Raw genomic sequence first — 24,953 nt, forward strand, 5'->3', positions numbered from 1 at the left:
ACTTTTATCAGCAGCACCAAATGTATTATTCGCAGTGTCAATATTTCATAAGAAAGCCTTTTCGTTCATGTTTTATGACAGCTAAATGATTATGTTGACTTTGTTCAGCCCAAATACAGAGGAGGGTCTTTACAGTTCACCCCTTATGTTGTTTCAGGTTTAAAAATAGATTGTTGCAAAGAAAGGCATGCAATTCAACATATGTCACCTAACAAGAAAGATTTCTTCAGTCTGCATATTTCTCACAAACAAAACAAATATTTTTGACTTGGAGATGCTTTGTTTCTCCCTTAATAGACCCCACATGTGCGTGTAGTGCTTGTTTTACTCCACAGTGTGAGAGTTTCCCCTGTGGCAGAAGTAACCTGTTTAGTTTTTGAAGTGACATTTAAAAAAAAAACAACTTAAAAGCACCTCCCATTTTCTATTCTTTTCTGCAGCTCAAACACTGTAGAAGGCTGTGGTGACCTGTGCATGTGACTGTCCCACTGATCACAGATACAAATAGCTGTCAATGTGCAGAACTGTAGCTGTGTCCACATGAGACTGTGACGTTAAACACATTATCCACTTTAAAGTGCTGGTGGTATTATAGTCATTCATTCACATTGATCAGTAATGCCCCTCTGTGATTTGATGCTAAAGATCCTGATTAAACTCACACACTAACACTCTGCCCCCCTCTCGTTTGTGCCACAGCGACGACATTCTTCAATCTCATCAACCTGCAGTACAGCACCATCTCAGAGTTCTGCACTGGGGACACTTGTCAAGCCATGACGGCCTGCAACACGTAAGTAACCTCCAACGCTTTTTGGATTATTCATGGCTCACCTGCCTTGGCCCATTGGTTTATTTATCTGAAATCTGGTGTCCCGTTGGTTAATTCATGGAGGAGTGTTTCCCTGATCCGAGGAAACATTTTGGTTCTTTGAGCAGCTTTAATTTGCTGCAGAGAGCTCCATGTTTGTTCACAGCTGTGGTGCATCAGTGTTGCACATTTTTTTATTCCTACACTTACTGTGTCTCTGCTGCAGCACATATTCTCAAGATGAATTCACCTCTTTAAGGCTGTCTTCATCTGAATGATCCGCTATCACCCTTTAGCTGTCCCGCTCAAAAAAATCAACTCTGTTGTCTTTCTTTCGTTCCAAATGTCTATTTTCCTACCCTCAGTGACAGATACATTTAGGATACACTTTTATTGCTTTATTGCTTCTTCAGGCTGTTGTTTGTGTCATGTCAAGGATCACCTGTCTACTGACCAGGAACCAGATGATTGCAATTGTGTTGTTAATGTCATTATAAGGTTAGTCATTAGATTTAGAGTACATACATAGGTGGAGCACTTGAGGTAAAGGACAGCAAAAACATTACGTCATGTGTCGATCTTTTAGATTAGTTTTATTTAAAGTCTTTCCTCAGATAGTATCTACACTTTGACTCAGGCCATTAAGGTATGGAAATCTGACATATCTGAAGATTCACACGACTAGTCATATCCCAGAGTCTTAAAAAATGTTTTTCGAGGGATGTTGTTGCTTCAGTTCTCTCTCTAGAGGAGGTTAATTGATGCTGTGTACACTAATGATGTTCACCCTTCTGCTTTACTTAAACCTCTAGCAGCAGTGCTAACAGAGAGGAGGAGACTAACTGGAAGGGTTTATTAAACTAGTTCTCCCTGTCAGGGCGGGGTGCCGACTCTATATGTGAGTCCTTGTCTTTAGAGAGAGTCCTTCTTTCCCCCTGTGTTCACTGCAGGCTGGAAAAACCTGATCCCCCACTCTTTTAGAAAACAACAACACTCACTACACACACATCACCTGCTGTCTCACCCACGCATTCTCCTCGTACAAAAATACGAGAGACAACACTACCTGTTTGGAATGACACACATATGACAGATTTGTCGTGAGAGACAAACACGTCATGAGTTGATCTCTCAGTCAACAGAGGATTTTTCCACTAATGTCACCTTGAGCTCCTGCTAAAAACCTGCACCGTGAGAAAAAGAAGTGCATCAGCCGAGGTGTGTGAAGAGAGGAGAGAGCAGAGCCGATCGTGTTTTTCTTAGCTCTGTCTATTGACTTTTCAAATGTCTTCATAAAGTGTTGTAGTTCATCTCCGCTGAAGATTCAACGTCTTGTTTCAAAGATGAGCCTCACCATTTATGATCATATCTCCTCTGCCTGACACCCGAGACCCCACCCTTCCCTGCATGTGGAGGAGCTGGCACCCGCGCCCCTTCTGTGGTAAAAGACTGACTGAGACACAGTCAGAGCAGCGTCAGTGCCCCTGCCCAGAGGCAGAGCTCAGCACTATTTTTGGAAAAAAAAATGTTTCCATGAGCTATGAGGAACAGAACCATTTGGTAGCTATTTAGACTCATTTTGTGCGGGTGGGTGGAGAGAGAGGGAGGTGTGTGGTAATGTGCTCACTCACTAGCTTTAGCTGCTTCCATCCTGGATTGAGTTTATAATAAGATTTATAATGCTTTGTCAAAACTTTCTTTAGTACTCGTATAGAGTGTTACAAACATGTAACCTGTCCTGCGAAATCTGTATTCTAGTACACAGAATCAAAAGCAACATATTGTTTGTCACCACACTGTACAGTCTCACTGTTCCTGCCATGATGTCATTTCATAACCACTGGACTGGCAGAACCAACAACCAGCCCTATCACCTCTTAAAGGAGACTTAAAATACTGCAGAGGCTAAAGAGGAAAGAAGAAGTTATAAATGATTAATGAATGGAAAAAAAAAACACTTTTTAAACATTTCATATGTTACAAAGTGATCTGAATGCATCCTGTTCCCCAAAAAAAATCAAACAAAAATCAAGTTTTTAAATTAAACAAAAACAACTGAAACTTAATCTTTAAAACATTTTTAAAGACTAAAATACTATCAAGCCCCAACGCTTGTGTCCATGAACAGTCGTCTTTAGCTGTATTTAGTTCTGCATATGGCATCAGTTTGATGTCTTCATGTAGGATTGAAGAAGGCTTGTATCTAGTTTACTCAGTCACTCCTGCACACACACTGCTCAGTCTGGTCCTGTGTGAGTAAGGGTATTATCAGAGTCTGGTCCTGGTCCTGAAGGGTTCAGATATGTGGATGCTTTTCATTCCTCAGCAGTGTGGGCCAGACTGACATTACAAATCCTCACACTTCCACCTTTATGCACTTTTCTTTCCATCCTTTCATCGGCTTATTCATCAACCTTTACAGCTCTTTGGTCAGTTGGCTCAACTTTTCTCTTGGGATTGTCTCACCAGGTTCAGTGTCCCTTCAATGAATGAGACAGCAGGGAATATTTTCAAACCAGGAAAACAAAGTCTGCTTGACAAAAAGTATGAAGACATGATGTCTGAATAAGGAAGTGTTGCATTCCAACACATGACACAGTTATTATTATCTCTGACGAATCAGAGTCAGCCAGTAAGTGGGACGTCATCAGAGGTCTAGGTTTTTCCCTCAATGAGGAAACAGATCCAGGTGTCTAATAAGACAATTATGTTGCATAAGTCACCTGCATCTTGTTTCTCTTTCTGATTGAATGAAGAAGACGAGGACTAATTCATTTTAGTTTTTTGAACAGCACCATATTCCTTAAAACAAACAACTTTGATTAATTAAACAGTGTCTCAAGTTTGTGTATTAATATCCTGCTGTTATTTTGCAACATCTATGTGCATAACCATCCTAATGTTTCTTTTGTCTTTCTCATTTCTAGAATATACTACTGGTATGACGAGAGGGGGAAGAAGACAAAATGCACTGCTCCACAATACGTCGACTTCGTAATGAGTCTTTGTCAGAAACTGGTCACAGACGAGGAAATCTTTCCTACAAAATATGGTACGTCTTATCTCTGCTTGCAGGCCTGCTCTCAATGCAGAGCTACAGATGTTGTACTGCTGCCCCCTGCTGTTAAACACACGCAATTACAGCAGTTTTTGTTCAACAATAGGTATAGGGATATTATTTAGGGCCTCAAATCACTATTGTTTTTCTAAATAACTGTTAAGGTTATAGATCAATACTTTAGTTGGTAAAAAATGAATGTATTAAGTCTAGAAATAAGATTCATATGTTGTGATTCATTTAACAGTTTTAAATTTAAATTGTCTACGGCAGAAAAAAGAAAAAGAGAGAGATGTTTAGATCCACATGTAAATAATATAATATTATAATAATGATAATAATAATACTATAATATAAAAAGCTTTGTAGTGGACTCATATTTAGTTTTATCCTGGTGCCTAATTCAGTCTGCTTTTGTATTCCTTTTTCTCCTTTCCAGGCAAAGAGTTCCCCAACTCGTTCGAGTCATTGGTAAAAAAGATCTGCCGGTACCTATTCCACGTGCTGGCTCACCTCTACTGGGCGCACTTTAAAGAGACGGTGGCTCTGGACCTGCAGGGCCACTTGAACACTCTGTATGCACATTTCATCGTTTTCGTAAGGGAATTCAACCTGGTCGACCCAAAGGAGACCTGTATCATGGACGACCTGTCCGAAGTCCTCTGCACCCCGGCCCCGCCGCCAGCTCCCACCCCAGCCCCCTCTGCCCCTGCCTCAGCACCCTCCCCCTCTGCACAAAACCATGTGACAGAGAGATGAGCGGAGGGGCGGCGGCGAGACAGCAGCCCCGGGGATGATAGAAGATAAGATAGAGGAGAGAAGGAAAGACAGCCTGGCCCCTGTCCTCAGTGCCAGCAGGACTTACAGACCTTCCACTTCCCTTATATTTCGCTACAACACCAACCAACCAGCCGGAAGGAAGGGGGGAGGGTTTTCCGGGGTTTGGGGTGGCGGGGAGGGGTTTGTCACGCCAGCAGGAATTGGCGTGAGCTTTCCTCCCAGGGGCAAATCCCTCCCATCTTCTCTGCAATTTAAACTAGGAACAAAAAAGTATGTGTATGTTTTATTTTTGGTTTTATTTCACTTTTATTTTGTTGGAGTTTTATTCAGTTTTATTTTTTGTTGTTGGGGCGGAGGGCTCCTCACTTCCCTCCATCCTCTGTATCATACAGTAGAGGAGGGGGGCTCTGCTTTGCTTCGACCTACTATTGTACAGTGTTGTTGATGTGTGGAGAAGAGGCATCTCTGCTTGCCTGCAGGCTCGTCCTGCAGGAGAATGGCCACTGCGCTGGCCAGTAGGGAGCTACGTTACTGCCTGATGGGGCGATACTAGCCAATCACTGTTTGGGTTGTTTATGTGGGGGATGATTAAAGCGCTTCCTACTCAGGACCTGAGAGAATACGTCACTGCTGCCGGGGAGAAGTTCCTCTCTTCTTTTCATTCTCTGTCCCCTCCATCACCCGCTCTGTCCTTCCTATGACAGGCCGTGTTTCACTTCAGTTTTGTCACAGAATCACCCGATGTTCCTCTAACAAACATGTCCCAAAGCCAACCTGTAGAGGGCAGCAAGCAAGAGGAAATCTCCACAGAAACAGGGAGACAGAGAAGAGAATATAAAGATTGTTTGCTAGATGTTAAATCTGATCAGAGTGGATACTTCGAGACAGACTGGTGTCAGCGTGAAGCTGAATCTGAGCACAGCAACGACCCCTGAAACTACCAACACCACCAGCTACACCCACAGAAGGACAAAGACATGAGGTAATGTCTGCAGGCCCAGAGAGGGAAAGAGGGAGGCAGAGAGGAGGGGGTGAGAGGAGATTGGGTGGAGCTGCTTTGCTGTTGAACAGTCACCAGTACTCCCAGTGCAAAAATCTCCACTTCTATCTCTTTTTGTGATGAACTGTCCCTTCAAATTTGCTTTTAAAAAGATTATCAGAGGAAAATTAGTTGAGAAATAACAACAATAATGGTATCATTACACATGTATAGAAAATGCACAGTCTGCTTGGACTTTACTGTACAAAGAATCACAAGCGGGTTCTGTCAGACATAGCCTCTGTACGGAGGAGGATTGGGTTTATAATTCTCATTTTTTATTTATTTTAATTCTTTTTTTTTTGCAGGGTTGTTCAGTTCTGGCTCTCGTTTTTATGTATTTTAATTATTAACTAAGTTAAAAGCAATTTAATATTTTAAGCTCTGCGGATTATAATCTAATAAAAGAGAGAAATGCCAACCTGCCTCTGTGTGTTTTGTCTGAATTTTGTGCAAAATATTCAGGAGGAAAAACACAAGTGTGTCGTGCAGCCTTATAACAATGATCCTTATTTAAAAGGGGAACTTTAGTCTCCAGCCTGTGAACGTGTTGTCTGGATTCTCTGTAATACCTCTGAACTCTCAAACGATCCTGATGATGTCATAGTGATGTCATCGTGTGTGAGTTTATTGACTACAGATCTAACAGAAGAAAATCTGTTTTGAAAACTTGACATAAGGAAGGGGTCAAATAAAATGTGATTAAAAGTGCATTGTGGGAAATGTAGGATTGTGTGATTGGAGATTAAATCATGTGAGATACTAGCATTTTATTTTATTTAAGATTTGGTCATAATGTATGAGTTGATATTGTCAGCTCGAAATGCCCAAATGATGTCTTTTTAAGTGCATCTGGCATCTGAAAAAATTTCTGGATATCCTTCAATAACTGAACTGAGGTGATTCTATTAATATTCATTGGCTGGATAATTATTAGATTTTATGATGATTTCTAAAATGAATGTGTGCCTGAGAACTTGAGTAAGTCAGGCTCTGCTTATGAGTCCCCTGTCTTTGTGATGTTGTTGTCCCTTTAAATCCATCTAAAACACACCTGACATGAATCATTCTCCTTTATTGTTGTTAGATACATGCATTCATTCATTCCTGTCTATAAAAAATCATCCAAAAAAAAACCAATCAGTGCGATCTGACCCTGAGTTAAGAAGCTTGTTGTGCGCATGACATATTATTTTGTTAAAAAATAAATAGCACTCTATAATTTATTACTGTCAAACTTTTGAGATTATTCACGAAGGCCAGCACTTTCAATGACTGTCCATCTTTGACCTTCGCACCACCGCTCCACCGCGCCGCTTTCTCAGAGACGACCGCAAGGTGACGCCCTCGTTCACTTTAAACTGAGCGATGCCTCCTCCTTCGTCCAGTTTCTTGGCGCTGCAGCACGGTGTGGGCACCTTCACCGTGTTACCGAACTTGGAGTAGTCAACCGCGTACATGCCGTCCTCTGCGGACACGGTGGGCACAAAGCGTTGCCCCCACAGGATCTCCTCCCCCACATACGAAGTCCGAGCCTGCGTGGTGATGCCCGTGGTCTCTACCACCCCCTCCAGCACCACGATCACCTCGATGTCCTCTTGCAGCAGGTCAGTGGCGGATAGCTCGTACAAAGGGCTTTCTTTGTCAATCACGTGACAGATGATGAGAGGGGATACAAGGAAGACCCCGTTGGTTCCCACCGGGTTATCCATGTGGATGTCGATCTGGTCCAGAGGCACCACCTCGCCCTCCTCCGTGGTGGATCTTCTGACCACCTGCATCCGCACGGTGGCGCTGATAATCATGCTCTTCCTCAGGTCCCCAATGCGGATCATGAAGCACAGCTTGTTGTTTCGGATAGAGACCACCGCGTGTTTGCTGAAAATAAGGGTCTCCGCGCGCCGGTTGGCCTGCGCCGTTTTCATGAAGATGCAGCCGAGCATGATGGCGTTGATGACGAGTCCAACGATGTTCTGTATGATGAGGATGATGATAGCGGAGACGCACTCCTCTGTGACCATTCGGCCGCCGAAACCTATGGTCACCTGGACCTCTATAGAGAAAAGGAAGGCGGAGGAAAAAGAGTGAATGTCCGTTACGCACGGGACAAAGTCGTCTCCTCTCTGGTAGAGGTCACCGTGCGCAAAGGCGATGAGCCACCAGACCATCCCGAAGAGAAGCCAGCTGCACAGGAAGGACATGGTGAAGATGATGAGCGTGTGGAGCCATTTGAGATCCACCAGGGTGGTGAATACGTCCTGCAAGAAGCGGCCCTGCTCTCGAATGTTTGTGTGCGCCACATTGCAGGTGCCATTCTTGGAGACAAAGCGAGCTTTCCCCGCTTTAGCCTTGAACTTTGGCTGCTGGACATCTTCAGCCAGGCGTGTCAGCAGGTAGTCATCAGGAATGAGTCCTTTCCTGGACAACATAGCGCTCCCATACTACGCTACCACAGCTCTTTGGCTCGGATGGCACCGGTTCGTCTCTGCCAGGCTGAAATGGAAATGTTTTTCCCCTCTCGTTGCCGACCGGGGAGGCACCGAGGCACCTTCAGGGCGAAAGAAGTAGCGTCTTATTCTCGCACGGTTTCTGGAGCTATGCGCGCTCCTCGCGTCGCCTCCGTATCAGGCGCTTCTAAACCACGAAGTCCCATGAGGGGAATCTTCTTCCAGCACCGCAGCTGCCGCCGTCACTCACGACAAAGACAAGCCGGGCATAGCTGTGCCCCTCCGTCCTGTCTCATCGTGAACCGACCTTCTGATGCTCACTCCCCGCGGCCTCGAGCGCAAAGGAAACTAAGTCAGATGTCAAATGTTAACGCGGGAGCGTAGTGGGTCTCTGAGCGGAGTTTTATCACCTGAATGAGCAGGCAGGCGTTAGTTGCGCATTTGGCTCCGTGCTGAATCTTCCACTTGACTATAGCTCGGTAACGTGAGATGGAGCCTCTGTGAGGGGGAGAGGCAGTCCTTCCCTCCCCCACCTCTGTGCTGTGAGTCTCGATGAGGGCGCTAAATAGAGGGATCTTACATTACGCAGTAAAATCTGTGAAGAGTGCAGTCTCAATACCACTGGTAGTTCATACCCTGAATATGTAAAGGGTTAAATATAGGGCACTCAGTTAATTATCCTCAGGCTATGTGTGTTAACCTTACATGAATGGAAAGTGGGCCACAGAAACAAGATTCAGGTTTTCATATAGAACCATAGCCGAAATTCAAAGCCTTTATGTACAGGCCTCTGGCCTCTGCTGGCATCCATGTAACTTTCTTATATCAGATGTCAGTCCTGGCCTCTCCCTGTGACATCCCCTCCCTGTGCCTCTTACATTAACATGACTTCTTTTTTTCAACTATTATTCTCAGTCTTATTTCCAAAACAACTCCAAATAACAGACAAATCAATGATAATTTATGTTTTATTAACAAAGAATCTACTATTTATGTACAAATATAATACAACATGGTTAAAAAATACGAGGAATATATTCCATGAGACAATTGCACTTTGAATGTCTTAAATATTTCTTTATCTCTCCTCTTGTGCTACTTGTCTGCTCGCACAAAGGAGGTGAAGACACTGTCCTCCTTGTCCAGCAGGGCCTGGGGTCTGTCGTACTCCAGGATGATCCCCCGCTTCATCACAATCACCAGGTCAGCATTCAGGATGGTGTGGACGCGATGCTGCACAGCAGAGTGGAAAAACACGGAGAAAGGCATCACACAAAGTTGCGTAACTTTGACCAGACTTACATCGAATGCTTTATCACACAAACGCTTTGCTCAATCATTTCTAAACAGATGAGACCAACTGTGATGTTGGAGTAAGAGGGGAAATACAAGGTTCTGGTTCAGCAAAATGCCCACTCATAGTGAAGGCTCCCCTCCTACTTTTCTACCTCATCCTTTTTTTTTCGATGAATGGCAGCACTCTTAAGGGGGAAATGGGGGAGCGACACACATCCCTGTAAATGCATACTGCACTGGCCCAGTGTGGGGGAGAGACTCACTGCTATAATAACCACTGTTCGGTCAGCAAATGCAGTCATCACCACTTTCTGCAGGATGCTCTCCTGTAAGGACAGAGGGAGAGAGAGAGATAGGAGGGTTTAATAGTTTCCAGAATCAAGGTCAACAATAAAAGTAATGAAGAGGAAAAATGAAAATACAGCGCCCTTTAATGCTGGAACAAAAACACTTCCTTAAAGCTTATTTTCCAAACTGTCGCCTCTCTTCTTCTTTGTCTCAGTGGCCCTGATTAGACGCTCCACTGTGCTTCCCTGAGGGCAGTGCAGTTGCGTTATTGTATGGTAGAGATGTGGCCCTTTGTGACTGATGTTTGACCTGAGGGTCTTAAGTAAGAAGCAGCAATTTGCTAACAAAGACTCCCTTCTGGCTAATTCTGGCTATTTTCCTTCCACTTCTTTCTTTGTTCTCTCCTACACTCTGGCTTTCTTCTTATCCTCCTATTATTTCTAAAGCTGAAAGGTCACCATGAACAATCCTATAAAGAAGGATCATTAAAATTGACTGAAAACCAAATTCTATTTATCGATCATGTATGATCCTCCCTATCGCTACTGCACCTACTCACAGCACTGCTGCGCACTCACCGTTGCCATGTCGATAGATGCTGTGGCTTCGTCCATGATGAGGATGCTGCTCTTCCTGACGAAGGCTCTGGCCAGACAGAAGAGCTGTCTCTGACCCTGACTGAAGTTTTCTCCTCCCTCTGTCACCATGGCATCTGAAGGGAAACAAAACATAAACCATACATATAAGCAGAGTCGTAAAATGATACTTCAAAAAATGAATGAAGTGAATTCATCCTGAAAATAGAAGCTGAATATGTCATTGAATTAAACTTTGAAAAACATTTACTTATAGTCCCTACAAAGTCTGGACTTAAAAGTTAAACGGAAACCACCATGATCGTGGTGGTTTCCAATCTTTGCATGGAAATTGTGATTTCCTTCTCACAAAAGTTCACCATCATGGCATTCATTAGACTTTGATTATTTTAGCTGTTGTCATCTTTATTGGACTCTTCAGCAGCTGTGGCTCAGTCGTACAGTCAGCTGTCCTCTTTCAGAAAACTGTGTCATGTTGAAATGTTCTTGGACAAGACTTTGGGTCCCACATTTCTCCCTAAGGTACTGAAAAGTGCCATATAAGTACAACCCATTAACCATTAAAATACATCAAGACAGACAGGACACAAGGTAGGAGAGAGAGGTTTTAACCACATGACAAGTTTTATATGGTGATAGAGGATGAGGGCTGAATTTCAAAATACTAACAAATAAATATATAATTTAAGTATCATTGGATGTTACTTTATTTATTTGCCTCCCATAAAGTTACACTCAAAGATCAGCTGTTTTCAACACATCTTTTTATCACAAAGAATAAAAAATATCTATTTTTTAAATAAATGATTGCTTGTAATGAACAAGTATACTGTAGGATGAAGATAAATTCAATATCTGTACATCTTTTCTTTTTAGAAACCTCCCCATCACAGCAGTAAAAGACTTCCTGATTCACTGCAGTGAACTGTTCTGCTTTGTATGCAACATAAAACTCTACTCTGACAAGTTGCTTTAATTAAATTAAAGTGCAAAATAAAGTGGCCGCTGATCAATATCTTATTGAACTCTTAGCTCAAGTGAATGTAAGCTAAAGTAGATAGATAGATAGATAAATACTTTATTGATCCCGAGGGAAATTCAGTGAGAGGCTTCAGGCCTAACATGTCAGACACTAACACACACACACACACACACACACACACACACACACACAAACTATCAGTATCAGTGTCACACAAGAAAAGTGAAGGCATGTCTCTCATCAGCAGTTTGTAGTTCCACCAGAGAAGTTAACAAGTACCGAAGTACAGAGGACATCTGAGACTAAAATTACTGAGAGATAAATCACAGAGCAGCAGAAGCTAAAGTAAGACCCTGCAGAGAGGAGCCCCCCCCCCCTTACATAGACATACCAAACATTCATCATGTTTGAGGGTTGAAGAGTCACTCGGCTCACAGCCAATATCTGACACAGAAGAGTCTGCATCTCTCCTGTGTCAGAAGTCAGCTGACAATAAGGTGCCTTTGATACTGTCCATGATGGCTGCACACATTCCTGCTCCTGTATTCTGAGACAGTGAGCTGATCTTTGTCTAGAGACATGACAGCAGCTAACAGATGTGAAGATCACTAGGAACAAATGGAGGAGTTGTAGGGTTTATTGCACAGATGTGTTACCACTTATTATTAACAATGATTATACTGAAATAACAATGACAGTGTGAACTGTATACTGTAATGGAGTTAAACTGAATAATAGTGTGCATTACTGGAGAGCACAAGTGTGTCAGTTTTAACAATCAGCATGCTCACATGCTAATGTTAAGAAGATGTAATGGTTTACATGTTAATTAAACTAGAGATAAATGATGTTTAGCAGAACTGAAGTTACGTGAACATGATTTACTCTGGGTCATAAACAAAAAAAAGTGCTCCTCTATAACAAAGATGTTTTATAAATGGAGGTAGACTTTAGTTTTGCCCAAAGTTTGGTATGTGATTAAGTCATTGTTATCTGTGTTGGGCAAATTTAAATTTTGACCTGAGAATTACACAAGATAGAAACAGAACTAAATGATCACATGGCTTCTTGTGAATTTCTGCAACAACATTAGGTGCTGTCCAATATTTATTAAGATTGTTTTTCTCTCGTCACAATCAGGAGCAGCACCAAATGTGGCATTGAAATGTACACAAAGACATACACACACACAAACACACAAAACAAATCTAATTAAAACTGATTTTCTCACCGAGGCCTCCTGGAAGACATTTAACAACCTGTTTGAGTTGAGCGATGTCCAGAGCCTCCCAGAGCATCTCATCTGTAGCCTTCATCTCTGGGTCCAGGTTGAACCTAACCAGACCCACAGAGACACCAAAAAACATGTAGATACACATTAAGAGGACTTTATTAGCTCCATTACTTCTCCTCAAACTAAAACCTTCAATACACCTTCACTTCATTAAACACTATTTGAAGCAGTGATGCTTTGACTGCATAATGAATATTTCACTGAATGGCGTAAAACCTTTACACCAGTGCAAACAGTCAACTTGAGCTGCAGCACTAAATTAATATGTGACATCTTTTTAATTGACGGCACTTTTTTTATCCATCAGGAGAGTCCTGATCTCCCTCTGCTCTGTCCTGCAGCTGAGGCCTCATTGAGAAATCTCCAAACCCTACTGATAGTCAGCTCCAAACTGTCATACATCTTACACTAAATATAAAATTCATATGATAAGACTGAAATATCTCAAACTGAAGTTTGACAACATCACAAAGCTTCATCAAATCTATTCCTCTCCACTACATAGTTTGTCATAGGTCTAAAATTAAACCTCTGCAGAGGAGATTCACCCTTATCTTCTCACCCTCAGCTCCACTCAGCTTCAGATAAGTGTCTTTGATGTGCCAATGTGTTTGTGTTACTGGAAATGCTTTGAGTCTACACCCCTGTGATGAGACGCCCTGCTGCTAAAACTGATGCTCTAGTGAGGATGATCTATTGAAGGTCATCATACCGGATGGTCCCACTGAACAGAAAGGGATCCTGCAGGATGATGGACAGTCGAGATCTCAGGGTCTGCAGTGGCAGCTTGGCAATGTCGATGTCATCGATTACAATCCTCCCTATGAAATTAAAAAATACAAAAACAAACCACACACAGAACACATTAAGTGCAAAATTAAAATAAAATATTATAAATCAATTAATACACCTTTCTTTGCTGTTGTATCTGAATATGTCTTTAAATTAAGTGCATATTCAGTTGTTTAATACAAGTGTTTTTTTAATGTACCCTCGAACATGTCCACCATGCGGAAGAAGGCCAAGGAGAACGAGGATTTGCCGCTGCCCGTCCTGCCACAGATTCCCACCTGAAAACAAACCAGCCTGATTCTTCACTGTCACCAACGTTCAGTCATTGATGTTTCATATTTCCCTGCATTTACTCCTTGTTTCCTCAGTCTGCTTACCTTCTGCCCAGGGCTGATGTGTGCGTTGACATTTTTGAGCACAGGCTTCAGCGTAGCGTCGTACCGGACACTCAGATTCTGGATCTGGATCTCTCCCTGTCGGGGCCAGCCGTCAGGGACCTGAGACACAGCTGAGACACAAACAAACATTAGCACTTTGATAGCACACATGAGTAAATTGTGATGGGTGTTCAGGAATAGTGAAAAAATCCCCAAACTTTCAGCCTCAGAAAGACAGTTTGTGTGATGTGCTTTGTACGGCTGCTGTCTGCTGAAAAAGGTTTCAATTTGTACAGTAGTGTGACTCACTGAGCAGCCCCTCATAGTTCTCCGGTTGAGTTTTAAGCAGACCATTAATCCTTTTGACTGATCCGAGCTGCACCTCCATGTCTGCCAGGTTACGCACCATCCAGTTCATGTAGTTTGATACCTGAAACATGAAAGAGGAGGAGGAGGGTAAATGTCACTAAAGGCTCACACTGGAGTAATGAGTTCTCTCATACATAAATCAATGATGCATTTTGGGGACAATAGAGTTCAGAGAAGAATTAATTTGATTTCATCAAATATACATTTTCTGTAATCATTAATCCTGACACTGTTCATTGCAGCGTGTGTCATCAGAGTCCTTTGAAATCCTTCATTCAACAGAACTTTTTAGGAGAAACAGCTTGGTGATGATTTTCTGATGTAACAAACGATCTGGGAGATTTTTTGTTTTGTGGATGAAGAGTTGCAAAGAATCTCAATGTACAGCAATTTGAATTGAATACAACCAAACTTTGAAAATATGTTAATCAGTTGTATTATTAAAATGTCTCTAAGTTTATGGATTCCTTCATCTTTAAAAAAACATAAAAATGTTGCGATTTTTAAATATTGTTTGTGTCAGTTGGTATTTCTGTGGATTTTGGAATAAGTTGTTTATTCAATATAATCAAGGAATCAATTTATAACTCGAACAATTTATAATTTGTATAAACATTCATAAACATGTTTAAATTAAGAATAACTCTTGATTCTAAAATACACATTTATTTGAAGTACAATGTGACATTTAAATATTGTTAAAGAAACACCTATGTGTTCTTAAAGACTTCAGGTAAACACGAGTAAAACACACACACACACACACACACACACACACACACACACACACACACACATTCACACGTCTCACCATGAGTGCGTAGGTCAGTCCCAGCCCCACCAGACCGGTAGACAGCTGGTTGTAGAGACAGTTTGTGATGGAGGCCACAGCTGCTACCAGCACCACACAGGCTCCGATGTACTCCTGCAGAGAGACAATGTCAGATGTACAAAGAGGACGTAATGCAGCTCTGGATGAGTAAACAAATTAAAATAGATTTATTATTGAGGATTCATTTAGCACAGGACTCTGCATGAAAGCCCTGCATGTTTTCTTTGAGCATGAATCCATAATGATCTGAGTGTTTTCCCCTGACCCAAACATGAAAGCTAAATGAGCTGTGAGCAGCAGGCATGCATTGTTTCATAAAAAACACAACATGAGAATATCATATCAGTGGTGAGTCCATAAAACATTCAGTTTTTTATGATCCCAACAGGGGGAGCAGTTACCCAGCAACAAAGCACTGAAACAGCTTCTGTCTGACAAACATGGCCGATATGAAGGCTGAAGAATTAAACAGTAAACAGATCTTTACCATGCGGACCTCCAGCCAGCGGTTTGCTGCTGTGAGGAAGAGCGTGGCGATGTTGTTGGCATCAGTGAACTGCAGGAGCCTTTGTCTGAACCTCGGCTCGTACCTGCCAAAGCAAAAGACATGACTCATTTTTAAATGTGCTTCTGTGTCCCGAGAGTCCACCTGCCTGCACTCTGCTGCTTATCTGCGACCTTACTGGATCATTTCAATCCAAAGCAAACAAGGACATTGCATTAAAGATGTTGGCTCGAGGAATAGATAAGAAAAAGTCAAAAAAGGAAAACAAACACAAGTGAATTTACACTCTACAGTTTATGGAAATGATAATACCAAGAAAAAAGCACATAAGCACATGTTTGAGTGGAGAAGAACTGTGACCTTATATATCTTGTAAAATATTGTAGAATAACCCTCTTTCATTACTGCACATTCAGTTAGGATGATGGACCTCTTGGTAATACTTACCTGAGGGCTCTTATAGTGGTGAGACCCTCCACTGTCTCAGAGAAGTGGGAGAGTAGAGGGAGCTGGGTGCTGTCCTCAAGCTGGTGCAGGTCCCTGATGAAAACACACAGGACACAGGAAAGAGCCAAATATCAAACAAGGGTCAAAGGTCACAGATTTAGGTAGATAATGTGGTTATATGAAGATAAGAGTTTGAAATCCATAAAAGAAGCAGTATTTACTTCCTTTATCATTTTTAAACTTCACCAAATTGTGTTTTCCTGAGTACTTCAGACTTTGATATCCGTGGTCACATTGTATCAGCCTTGTACAAAGTCGTTAATGTAGTTAAACAGAAGGACATGGTCAAATGAAATGTGTTTGTACTTGTTACATGTTATTTTCATAACTGACAGACATTGACTATAGATTTATGCATTATAGCCTGTTTTCATTTCATGGCTAAAATTAGCACAGGAGCACTGATCCCTCATGTAGAATCCTTTGACTGTAATTGAGGACTCTTATTCAACTTGTACTTGTTTTATTTATTTTATTTATTAAGTGTTTGATTAGATCTTGTTTCATTGACATATTTATTCTCTGTCATATGTCATTTTTTTTTTTTTTTTGTTTTTTTAAGTATTTATTTTTGGGCGTTTTGTGCCTTTAATGGAGAGATAGGACAGTGAATAGAGTCAGAAATCAGGGAGAGAGAGAGAGAGCGGGGAAAGACATGCGGGAAAGGAGCTACAGGCCTGATTCAAACCTGGGCCGCCCGCTTGGAAGACTATAGCCTCCATACATGGAGCGTGTGCACTAACCACTGCGCCACTGCACCACCAGCGCCCCCTCTGCATGTCATTTTAAAGCACCTGTGATGACCTGTTCAGTTGTATACAAGCAGTACCTTTTGTCTTTTTGCTGATTTGGTCCTGTTCATGTGTGAGTAGTGTTTTTGACACACACAAAAATCATCATGCTTTCTAACTTAGTGTATCACTAATCAAGTCTTTAAAGTGGAAAATGTCAAACAAATGTTAATCATCGTCTGACTGTACAGGCGTTAAAAATGGCAATATAGATATAACCAGTCTTCTAAGATGGTCTCATAAATCTCATAGAGAGACATCAGTATTCAATTCAGTCATTCAGATAAAGACTCCCCCAATTAACTTCAAAGCCTTCTCCACAATAGCTGGAGGAAGGAAAGTGGATATGATGAAATTATTTAAAATGTAATTTTCATCGGGAGAAGTGGAATAGATCTGTGTGGAGTCATTAATGAGCCTCTTTAAAACTCACCCTATTTTACATGTGAGTAGTTATAGAACGTTAAACAACTTCACACCTGATACCTGTTCCGTCTGACTCACCTCGAGGCCACACGGAAATATTTCTGTACGAAGTAGCAGGTGACGGCCAACGGCAGGAGGGCGAAGAGAAAGACAGGGGTCACGTATGAGATGACGCCCAGAGCAGAGACACACAGCAGGGTGGAGCGAGAGAGGCACTCCAGGGTGGTGGGGATGTGCTGGTCGATGGTGTTAGTGTCTGTGGAGAATCTGTTGAGGATGCTGCCAAGAGGAGTCGTCTCAAAAAGCCTGCAGGGTGGAAAGCAGTGCATATCAGTGAATCTGTGTCTTCAGAAAGATAACATATTTCTTTTTCATAATTTCTTTTTCATTTTTTACAAAATAATCTTAATCCAAATTCCCCAAAAAGTCATTTTAAATTTTCCAGTACTGACAAAAAAAACAATATTTATCAAGAATCTTCTCAAACAGCTGGTTTTGTCTAAACTCTCTCATGTGTAATGTAATCAATTATCCAGCTGTGTGTGTGTGAGTGTGTTTACAGTACATGTAGGTTTGTTATGAGCATGTGAGCGGTCTTATGGAAGTGAAGTCTCCTAGGTTATGTGTAATGGAGAGCAGATGGTGCTCTGAGTAATGGGGCGAAAAATGGCTTTTAACTCTGTTTCCTCTTTTAAATGATCCTTTTAACACACACACACACACACACACACACGCACACGCACGCACGCACATCTCTGACACATCTCTGACACATCTCTGACACATCTCACCTCATAGGAGCCAGGATGATCTTGTTGAGCAGGTTGTGGTGGAGCTCCTTGGCCACTTTTAGGCCAGTCCACTCCACAGCAACGGAGGTGGCCAGACACAGGACGATGCAGAGGCAGCAGAGCCCGCTGAACACAAGCAGATACCACGAATGACTGAAACCGCAGTCCTGCACAGAACGAGAGGCACATGCTGATTAAAGACTTGAACTGTGTGTGTATGTTTGAGAGAAAGGGAGAGCAGGGGCCTCCCTGTCACTCAGTTTGCTTTCACTGTAATTATAAGCCTAATTAGGCGGGTTAAAAATTGATTCCCTTAACGTGACAGGATCCTGTAGGGCTCTAAAAGCTCTCTCCTGTTTTCTGCTCAGTTTGCCTCCTACTTACTTTTGTGATTTGATTTCCCACAATTTAATTTGTGTTGTAAGAAATGTAAAAAACATACAGTTACTGTACAAATAATATGGACCATCTCAATTTAGATGGTATTTGAATACACTGCACAGAGCAGCCTGCACAGAGCAGCCTGCAGAGAGAAGGCTGTCAGTGATATGAAGGACTGTGTCCAACATCAGTACAGAACTTCTGAGCATCCTCACATGGCTTAAAGCATAGTGTAGATTAGATAAAGCAGAAAATAGACTCTGAAGCTCAGCCAAACACAGAGTACAACACTACTTCTGCATTAGACTGTACCCTCAGTGTGAGTGTGGCAGACGGTAAAAGATAAAGGTGAAAAGGAGATGAGAGGACTGTCTGAATATAACAGAAGGACAATTTAACCTGCTGTCAGACCCAACTGACTTAAGCCTCTGCATGACTGTGTGAAATGTGACCTGTCATTTTAGTTCAAAGGTCGGACACTCACAGGCTAAACAAACACACACACACACACACATACACAAACATAAACACACACACACACACACACACACTTCCAACTATTAATAGCCTTCTTTGGTCCAGGAACATGACAATCATGTAACAGCTGCTGTGGCCTGAAAGCGTTAACAATGCAGTATAACCTTTTATTGTCTTCCTGAGCATGTCTGAGTGATTATTGAGAGATTATCTTACCTGTCTTTATCTCAAAAGATAGGTATCTTTTTAGAGAGATATAACAGCTAAATAAAGGGTTAAAGTTTACATCTCTGACAACTAGTCTTTCCCTCTAAAACACTTAAATCTGTTGTTTCTAAATCAGGATATGTTTTTTATTTGGCTCAAACCACCTTTAATGTTATCAAGTGTGTATTGAAAGCTTAAAAGATATAGATTTATAATATTTCTGCAGCCATTGTTCTAATTAATGAAACCTCTGTATCTTCCCATGTCAGCAGCACTTTCTCTCAGCCATCTCTAACAGGATAATGTCAGGCCGGGCTGCACACATGTTAAACACATATATACATACATGTATACTTTTATGAAGTGCTCATACACTTGGTCACACAGACTCCATCTGAAATCCCCTTTCTCTAATGCAGATGAGTCTGTACTGCAGTTTCTGCAGGGTGTGTAAGCAAACACTCCATCTGGAGCTGGCAGCGTCTGTGATTGTGTTTTAGGTCAGCGCCACTGAGCTGAGATTCACAGAAGATTCAGTAAGAGATCTGTTACATAATTTCACACAGCCTGTTCTTTTCTGTATACATGAGTTTGTTTAAAATGTGGATGTGACTAGAATCACTGATATCTGTAGTTAACATTTCTGGATAAATCAATTCATCCTTATGTCTCCTAAAGGTTGAAAAAAAAGTGACATTTTCATTGTTGCTTGTTTTGTCAAACAACTAGTCAAAAACCTTTAATATATTTAGTTTACTATCACAGACAATCACAGACAGGCAGTAAATGCGCAGTGAGAAGCTGTACCCAGAGAATACTGGTAGCATTTTCTTAAAAAATACCTTTAATGATAAATGTATCCCAACTGTGAGGCAGAAACAATGAGATGGGAAAGACCTGATAACAACCTTTTATGTGAATTAACACACTATCATGTTCAGTCTCACCTGAACAACAGTACAGTTTCGAGCTGTGGCCTCGATCTTGGCCGTGATGACGCGAGAAGTCCAGTGTGCCAGCCAGTAGTCAATGGCGACCATGAGTGAGTGTTTGAGGAGCTGCGACAGGAGAAGCAGGGTGAGCAGCAGGAGCCCAGCAGAGGAAAGGTAGGTTCCACAGGAGCGCCAGGGGATGGTTGCACGCTGACGCATCACCTGAGACAGGTTGTCATCATCGTCACTCTCCACGGATTCTTCTGATGTCAGACAGAGACGAGTCATATATTAAAGGGTCAGGGTTTAGTTGATGTTTTGGTAAAACTCTCATTTAACCTGAGGGACAATAATATGCGCAGTTGAAGATTTATTTTTCTCTTCTGTGACTTATTGCTCATGCCCTCAGACATTTCCGACGCTACCTCCTTGATATTTAATCATCCCACTTATCCCTCTCTTACCCTCTTTTTCTGACACAAGTCTCAGATTCACTGTCTGTCTGAGGAACCACTCCTGGCAAAGAGCAAGAGACAAGAAAATGGCATGCTACAAGCTAAAGTCTCACAACTTACATTCTTAAACACCAAGCAGATGCTCATTCACATGATTGGCATGTTTTCCCAAAATAACAGTGAAGCCATGATACCCTGTTTGGGGTTGAGAAGCTAATGTTAATGACGTCCTGCCTCCTCGCCTACCCTGATGTAAATATATCTCATCACATCATACAGCAGTCTTTAAAGCATGCGGCTGCATGTGGGAGTCAGTAAGGATCAGATGAGGTCGAGGCAGAGAGGAGAGCAGGAGAGAGGAGAAGAATAGAAAGTGAAAGAAAGACTGGCAGGGCTAAACAGACTACTCCTAATACCGACCTGAATGCAATCATGCCAACTTTGAAAGGGTTAAGAGGAGCAGGAGTGACAATGTTTGGGTGAAAGTGAGAGAAGGAAAATGGATGATGAGATTCTAAGATGGAGGTAAAAGCTGACACAGCAGCTGATTTTTGTTGCAGCGTCACAATGCCACAGACTTGGTTTTGTCTGTTCTTTTCAGTCCATGCTTTCTGATCACACCTGCTGGATCGAACATGAGTGCAGCAGCTGGTGCTGGAGCCATAGCACAAGTCCACGCAGAGGTGCCACCAGCACATGGGAGACAACACAGAAGACAGATAAAGAGTACAGCCAGGGCACCTTAGAGCAGCGTGAACTACAGCCATATGTTCAGCAGAGACACACAAAGGATCAGATTATTTGATAAGCTAGAGCAGGGAGCTGATAAAAGAAGGTGGTGCTGGTCGCTGAGAAAATCTCAAAAGAACCAGAGATAAGAAGGTCTGGAGTTGTTAACACCTTTGTAATGTTTGATTTACAGATAAAGAATAAGATGCAAGAATGAAATACAAAGAATCTGTAGTCATTCATGGGTTTGCAAACATTTCAGCAGGTGTTAACAAAAAAACTGTTTTATCAAACTGAATCTGCTCCTCAGAAAATGTGAAGAAAAGGGCAATGATACTTTAACTCTTTAATTGTTAACACAAATACACATTACTAACTGGTATAAATCATTATTCACTGGCTGCATCATCCTCACATGCAATAATACTTTTGCTGTCTTTTGACCTCTCACCTTCCTCGTCATCTTCAGTCCTGACAGCCTCTCTGGAGTACATTGCCCTTCGTAGATTTTTTCTTTCCAGATCGGTCATACTCGCTGCCACTGTCTCCTGCAGGACAGAGTAGGATAAACATCTTAATCTCCCAAGAAGCTAACATCCAGGTTATCACATTTTTAATAAACATAAGCAGGGATTGTGGAAGGTGGGATGAGTCATTTAAATATATAAGAGCACCATAAAGTAATTCATCACCTTCTCAAAATCTTTGTCCTGTCTGTGCATCAGTGTCTTCCACTGCTCGAAGAGTTCAGGCTCAGAGTTCTGGATGTCCTTCAGAGTCCCCTCAGTCTGGATGGTGCCATCTTTCATGGCTATGATCTAACAAACACGTACACAAACACGCACAAACACAAACATACAGAAGCAGAGAACACAATGTATTAGCGAACACTGAAAATCAATCTTAATGTGCTTCGAAATCTTGAATGAGATAAACCTTTTACATCCCAATAAAACCATTCAATGTTTCATGAATTATTCAGCAGAAGCACTTACTACTGTTGCAATTACTTTGACTTTTAAAAAGTATACAGGACTTTACCTCGACATTTTATTAAGCTGGTTAAGATGTAAATACATCTGTTAACAAACACACACACACACACACACACACACACACACACATACACACACATACATAAACACACTTAGACAAAACAAACACACACACACGCACACACACACACGTGCACACACACACACACACACACACACACACACACACACACACACACAGAAAGACAGACACACACACACACACACACACACACACACACACACACACACACACACACACAGACAGGTCTTACCCAGTCTGCGTGTGGTAGATACTGTAGTTTGTGTGTGACCAGTACCACCGTCCTCTTCTCCTCCCTCAGCAGCTTGAGGATGCCTTCCTGCATCAGATGATCACTCAGGTGGATGTCTAAAGCAGAGAACGGGTCATCCTAAAAAAATGCATTAAAGATTGAAAAAAAAACATCAACTGTAAATGCAGGGGCAGGGAAAGAAAAACTCAACTTTGAGTAAGTTTGACAGAACTTCTCATTAGCAATTACATCACCATAACTAAATAATCAGCAACCAAATTTAAAGTCAGGAAATAAGTATTTTTGAAGTATTTTTAAGAGTTGAATTCATATAAACTTGTTTTCATCAATGTGAATGACTGATTAGATCAACATCAGCAACTCTATTTGGTGCGCAGAAATACATCAGTCTTTTTCCAGCTAAGCCAAACCCATTTCAAACTGATGAAATCTCAAACACAAATACAGAAATCTTTCATGTAAAATACATTTTATTTAATCTTTGACAGAAAACCATGTTTGTATCTTAAAATTAAATAAGAAATGATCTTTTATCTTGATAAATCCCATGATATTGTCAATATAAGGTCAGTGGTCTTTGTTTGAAGTAAACATATGTTCATTAACACTTTCTAGTTAAAAAGCAAGCTAGTTATCCTTTCAATGAAATATAAAAAGGTTTGTCTTAACAACAGCTGATGTAATGCATCAGAGGTGTGCATAAAATAAAACGTATCCAAATGACCCTGATGATGATCCATAACTTTAATCAATATTTCTGTGTTTTGCTTTTTTCCAGAACAGGATGGAAATAGTTCTGCAAACAATTATTCCATTAATTGATAAGTTAATTGACATAAGATTAAAAAACAACAGTTATTATTTAACTTGTTGGATTGTTTCATTCATTTTTCAAGCAAATCTGCTAAAACTTATCATTTTACATCATAAAAAACTCCAGGAGTTTAATGAATGAACCTATGTGCTCACATTTTTTTACATTTCATGTGACAACTTATTTTTAGATAAATCTAAATTTTAAGATAGAGGCAGTACACTCCATCAGGAACTGTCTCCAATCTGGAATTTGTTTCTATTTCTGTCATGTAGGCGGCATCAAAAATAGGCAGCATCAAAAATAGAATCCCATCCGAAGTCTAAGCTTCAGAAACACAGAAAACTGATGGACTGTGTGCGTGTGTGCATGTGTGCGGGCGAGCAGACTCACCAGAAACACCAGGCTGGTCTGCTGGTACAGCGCTCTGGCTACACTGATCCTTTGTTTCTGTCCACCTGACAGGATGACTCCCTGCACCAGAGGGCAAGAAAAAAAACTTGTGAGGAAAATGTTTACTTCAAAGTTTTACTACAGCTACAAATGAACAACAATATCATATCAGTAAATGCGTGTGGCAGTCGGCCCAAAAGAGATCACGGTTTATTTCCCTCATTACTGCTGCATGAATAAATCCAACATGACAGTGCTCTGGCTAAACAAGGTCAAACATCAAATCCTCGCCGAACAGTAATGATGACAAATGATTGTGCAGCACAGTGAAACACAGTCAGAGTTGTTAAAAGATCTGGAAAACAAAAGGCCACAGAGGAATAAAAAGAAAATAATACATTTGGCTCGGATACTGACCCGCTCCCCGATCTGTGTCTGGTCCCCCTCTGGAAGGATGTCGATGTCTGGCTGAAGAGAGCAGGCGTCTATGACAGCTTTGTATCTGTCACACACAAACACAAAGAGAATACAGATGAAGACAGAGGACAGTTGCCAATATTAAACAGACAGAGGTTATGTGCTCTTTAGTATTCCATCGGCTTATAATATAGATACACTCATTTGAATCATACGTGTAAAGTGTAAGATGCTGTCATGAATGCACAATGCACCCCATTAAAAAAATGATTGAAATAAATGTCAGCTTTTTCATTTCTGGTGTGGGATAAAACTGCAGATATTCTGCACTTTATAAGCGAGAAAAATAGCTCCACATCTTCAACAGAGCGATTCTGGCTCAAGATGTCAAAACATTTTATTTGGAAAGACACAGACTGGCTTTTTTTAATCACGCATCAGCACATCTAATTAACTTCACTGGCCTCAGGGAGAAGGAATAACATTGTCTTTATTTAGGCCGAAAATCTTGTCCTGAAAACATATTGATTATTCTGTTTTACTTAACAGCTTGAATGTCTCTGAGAGCTAGCTTTCTATGGCTCATTATGGATGTCACAGTGACAGCAGTGAGGCTTTTAACCAAACTTCAATAATTATGAAGGGGAGACAGCTTACACAGTGATTACTGATGAAAATGTTGTACATACATAGATTTCTTCAAAGTAGAGCACATCCAAAAAATATCAACTATTAACAGACTGAAAATAAAACAAACATTTTACATGTAAAGTTCAATAATTGAGATCATTTGATTTAAATATTAATGAATAGTCCCACCTTTAAAGAGGATAAACT

General features: G+C 41.3%; 3 protein-coding genes across 11 annotated transcripts in view; 1 reads left to right on the forward strand and 2 right to left on the reverse strand.

Annotated features, from left to right (window-relative positions):
- Positions 1–6,109, forward strand: part of mob2a (MOB kinase activator 2a) — a 58,155-nt gene extending 52,046 nt beyond the window's left edge. For all 4 annotated transcript variants that reach the window (XM_020641509.3, XM_020641493.3, XM_020641501.3 and 1 more), the window contains exons 3-5: positions 700–793; positions 3,739–3,863; positions 4,309–6,109. In XM_020641509.3, the coding sequence (XP_020497165.1) occupies positions 700–793; positions 3,739–3,863; positions 4,309–4,628 (539 nt within the window). In that variant the 3' untranslated portion in view covers positions 4,629–6,109. The remainder of the gene's footprint in view (positions 1–699; positions 794–3,738; positions 3,864–4,308) is intronic.
- A 634-nt stretch (positions 6,110–6,743) lies between these two features.
- Positions 6,744–8,951, reverse strand: kcnj11 (potassium inwardly rectifying channel subfamily J member 11). Its single transcript, XM_020641471.3, has one exon. It carries the CDS (start codon positions 8,115–8,117, stop codon positions 6,957–6,959), a length of 1,161 nt encoding a protein of 386 aa, XP_020497127.1. The 5' UTR covers positions 8,118–8,951; the 3' UTR covers positions 6,744–6,956.
- A 138-nt stretch (positions 8,952–9,089) lies between these two features.
- The window catches only part of abcc8 (ATP-binding cassette, sub-family C (CFTR/MRP), member 8), a 50,528-nt gene continuing 34,664 nt past the window's right edge, over positions 9,090–24,953 (reverse strand). For 2 of the 6 annotated variants that reach the window (XM_065956682.1, XM_065956685.1), the window contains exons 21-40: positions 24,117–24,201; positions 23,700–23,780; positions 22,472–22,609; positions 21,855–21,980; positions 21,611–21,710; positions 21,055–21,120; positions 19,994–20,241; positions 17,982–18,148; positions 17,269–17,496; positions 15,914–16,006; positions 15,449–15,551; positions 14,941–15,054; positions 14,070–14,190; positions 13,761–13,891; positions 13,583–13,661; positions 13,304–13,412; positions 12,529–12,632; positions 10,298–10,431; positions 9,695–9,757; positions 9,090–9,368 (exon numbers count right to left, since the gene is read on the reverse strand). In XM_065956682.1, coding sequence (XP_065812754.1) covers positions 9,231–9,368; positions 9,695–9,757; positions 10,298–10,431; positions 12,529–12,632; positions 13,304–13,412; positions 13,583–13,661; positions 13,761–13,891; positions 14,070–14,190; positions 14,941–15,054; positions 15,449–15,551; positions 15,914–16,006; positions 17,269–17,496; positions 17,982–18,148; positions 19,994–20,241; positions 21,055–21,120; positions 21,611–21,710; positions 21,855–21,980; positions 22,472–22,609; positions 23,700–23,780; positions 24,117–24,201 — 2,428 coding nt within the window. In that variant the 3' untranslated portion in view covers positions 9,090–9,230. The remainder of the gene's footprint in view (positions 9,369–9,694; positions 9,758–10,297; positions 10,432–12,528; positions 12,633–13,303; positions 13,413–13,582; positions 13,662–13,760; positions 13,892–14,069; positions 14,191–14,940; positions 15,055–15,448; positions 15,552–15,913; positions 16,007–17,268; positions 17,497–17,981; positions 18,149–19,993; positions 20,242–21,054; positions 21,121–21,610; positions 21,711–21,854; positions 21,981–22,471; positions 22,610–23,699; positions 23,781–24,116; positions 24,202–24,953) is intronic. The other 4 variants (XM_020641446.3, XM_020641460.3, XM_065956683.1 and 1 more) reach the window with 3 other exon arrangements.

Source organism: Labrus bergylta, chromosome 7, assembly GCF_963930695.1.
Source record: "Labrus bergylta chromosome 7, fLabBer1.1, whole genome shotgun sequence".
Lineage (NCBI taxonomy): Eukaryota > Metazoa > Chordata > Actinopteri > Labriformes > Labridae > Labrus > Labrus bergylta.

Excerpts from the sequence above, each read along its gene's own strand:
- kcnj11 (XM_020641471.3), bottom strand. The coding sequence starts at position 8,117 with ATGTTGTCCAGGAAAGGACTCATTCCTGATGACTACCTGCTGACACGC.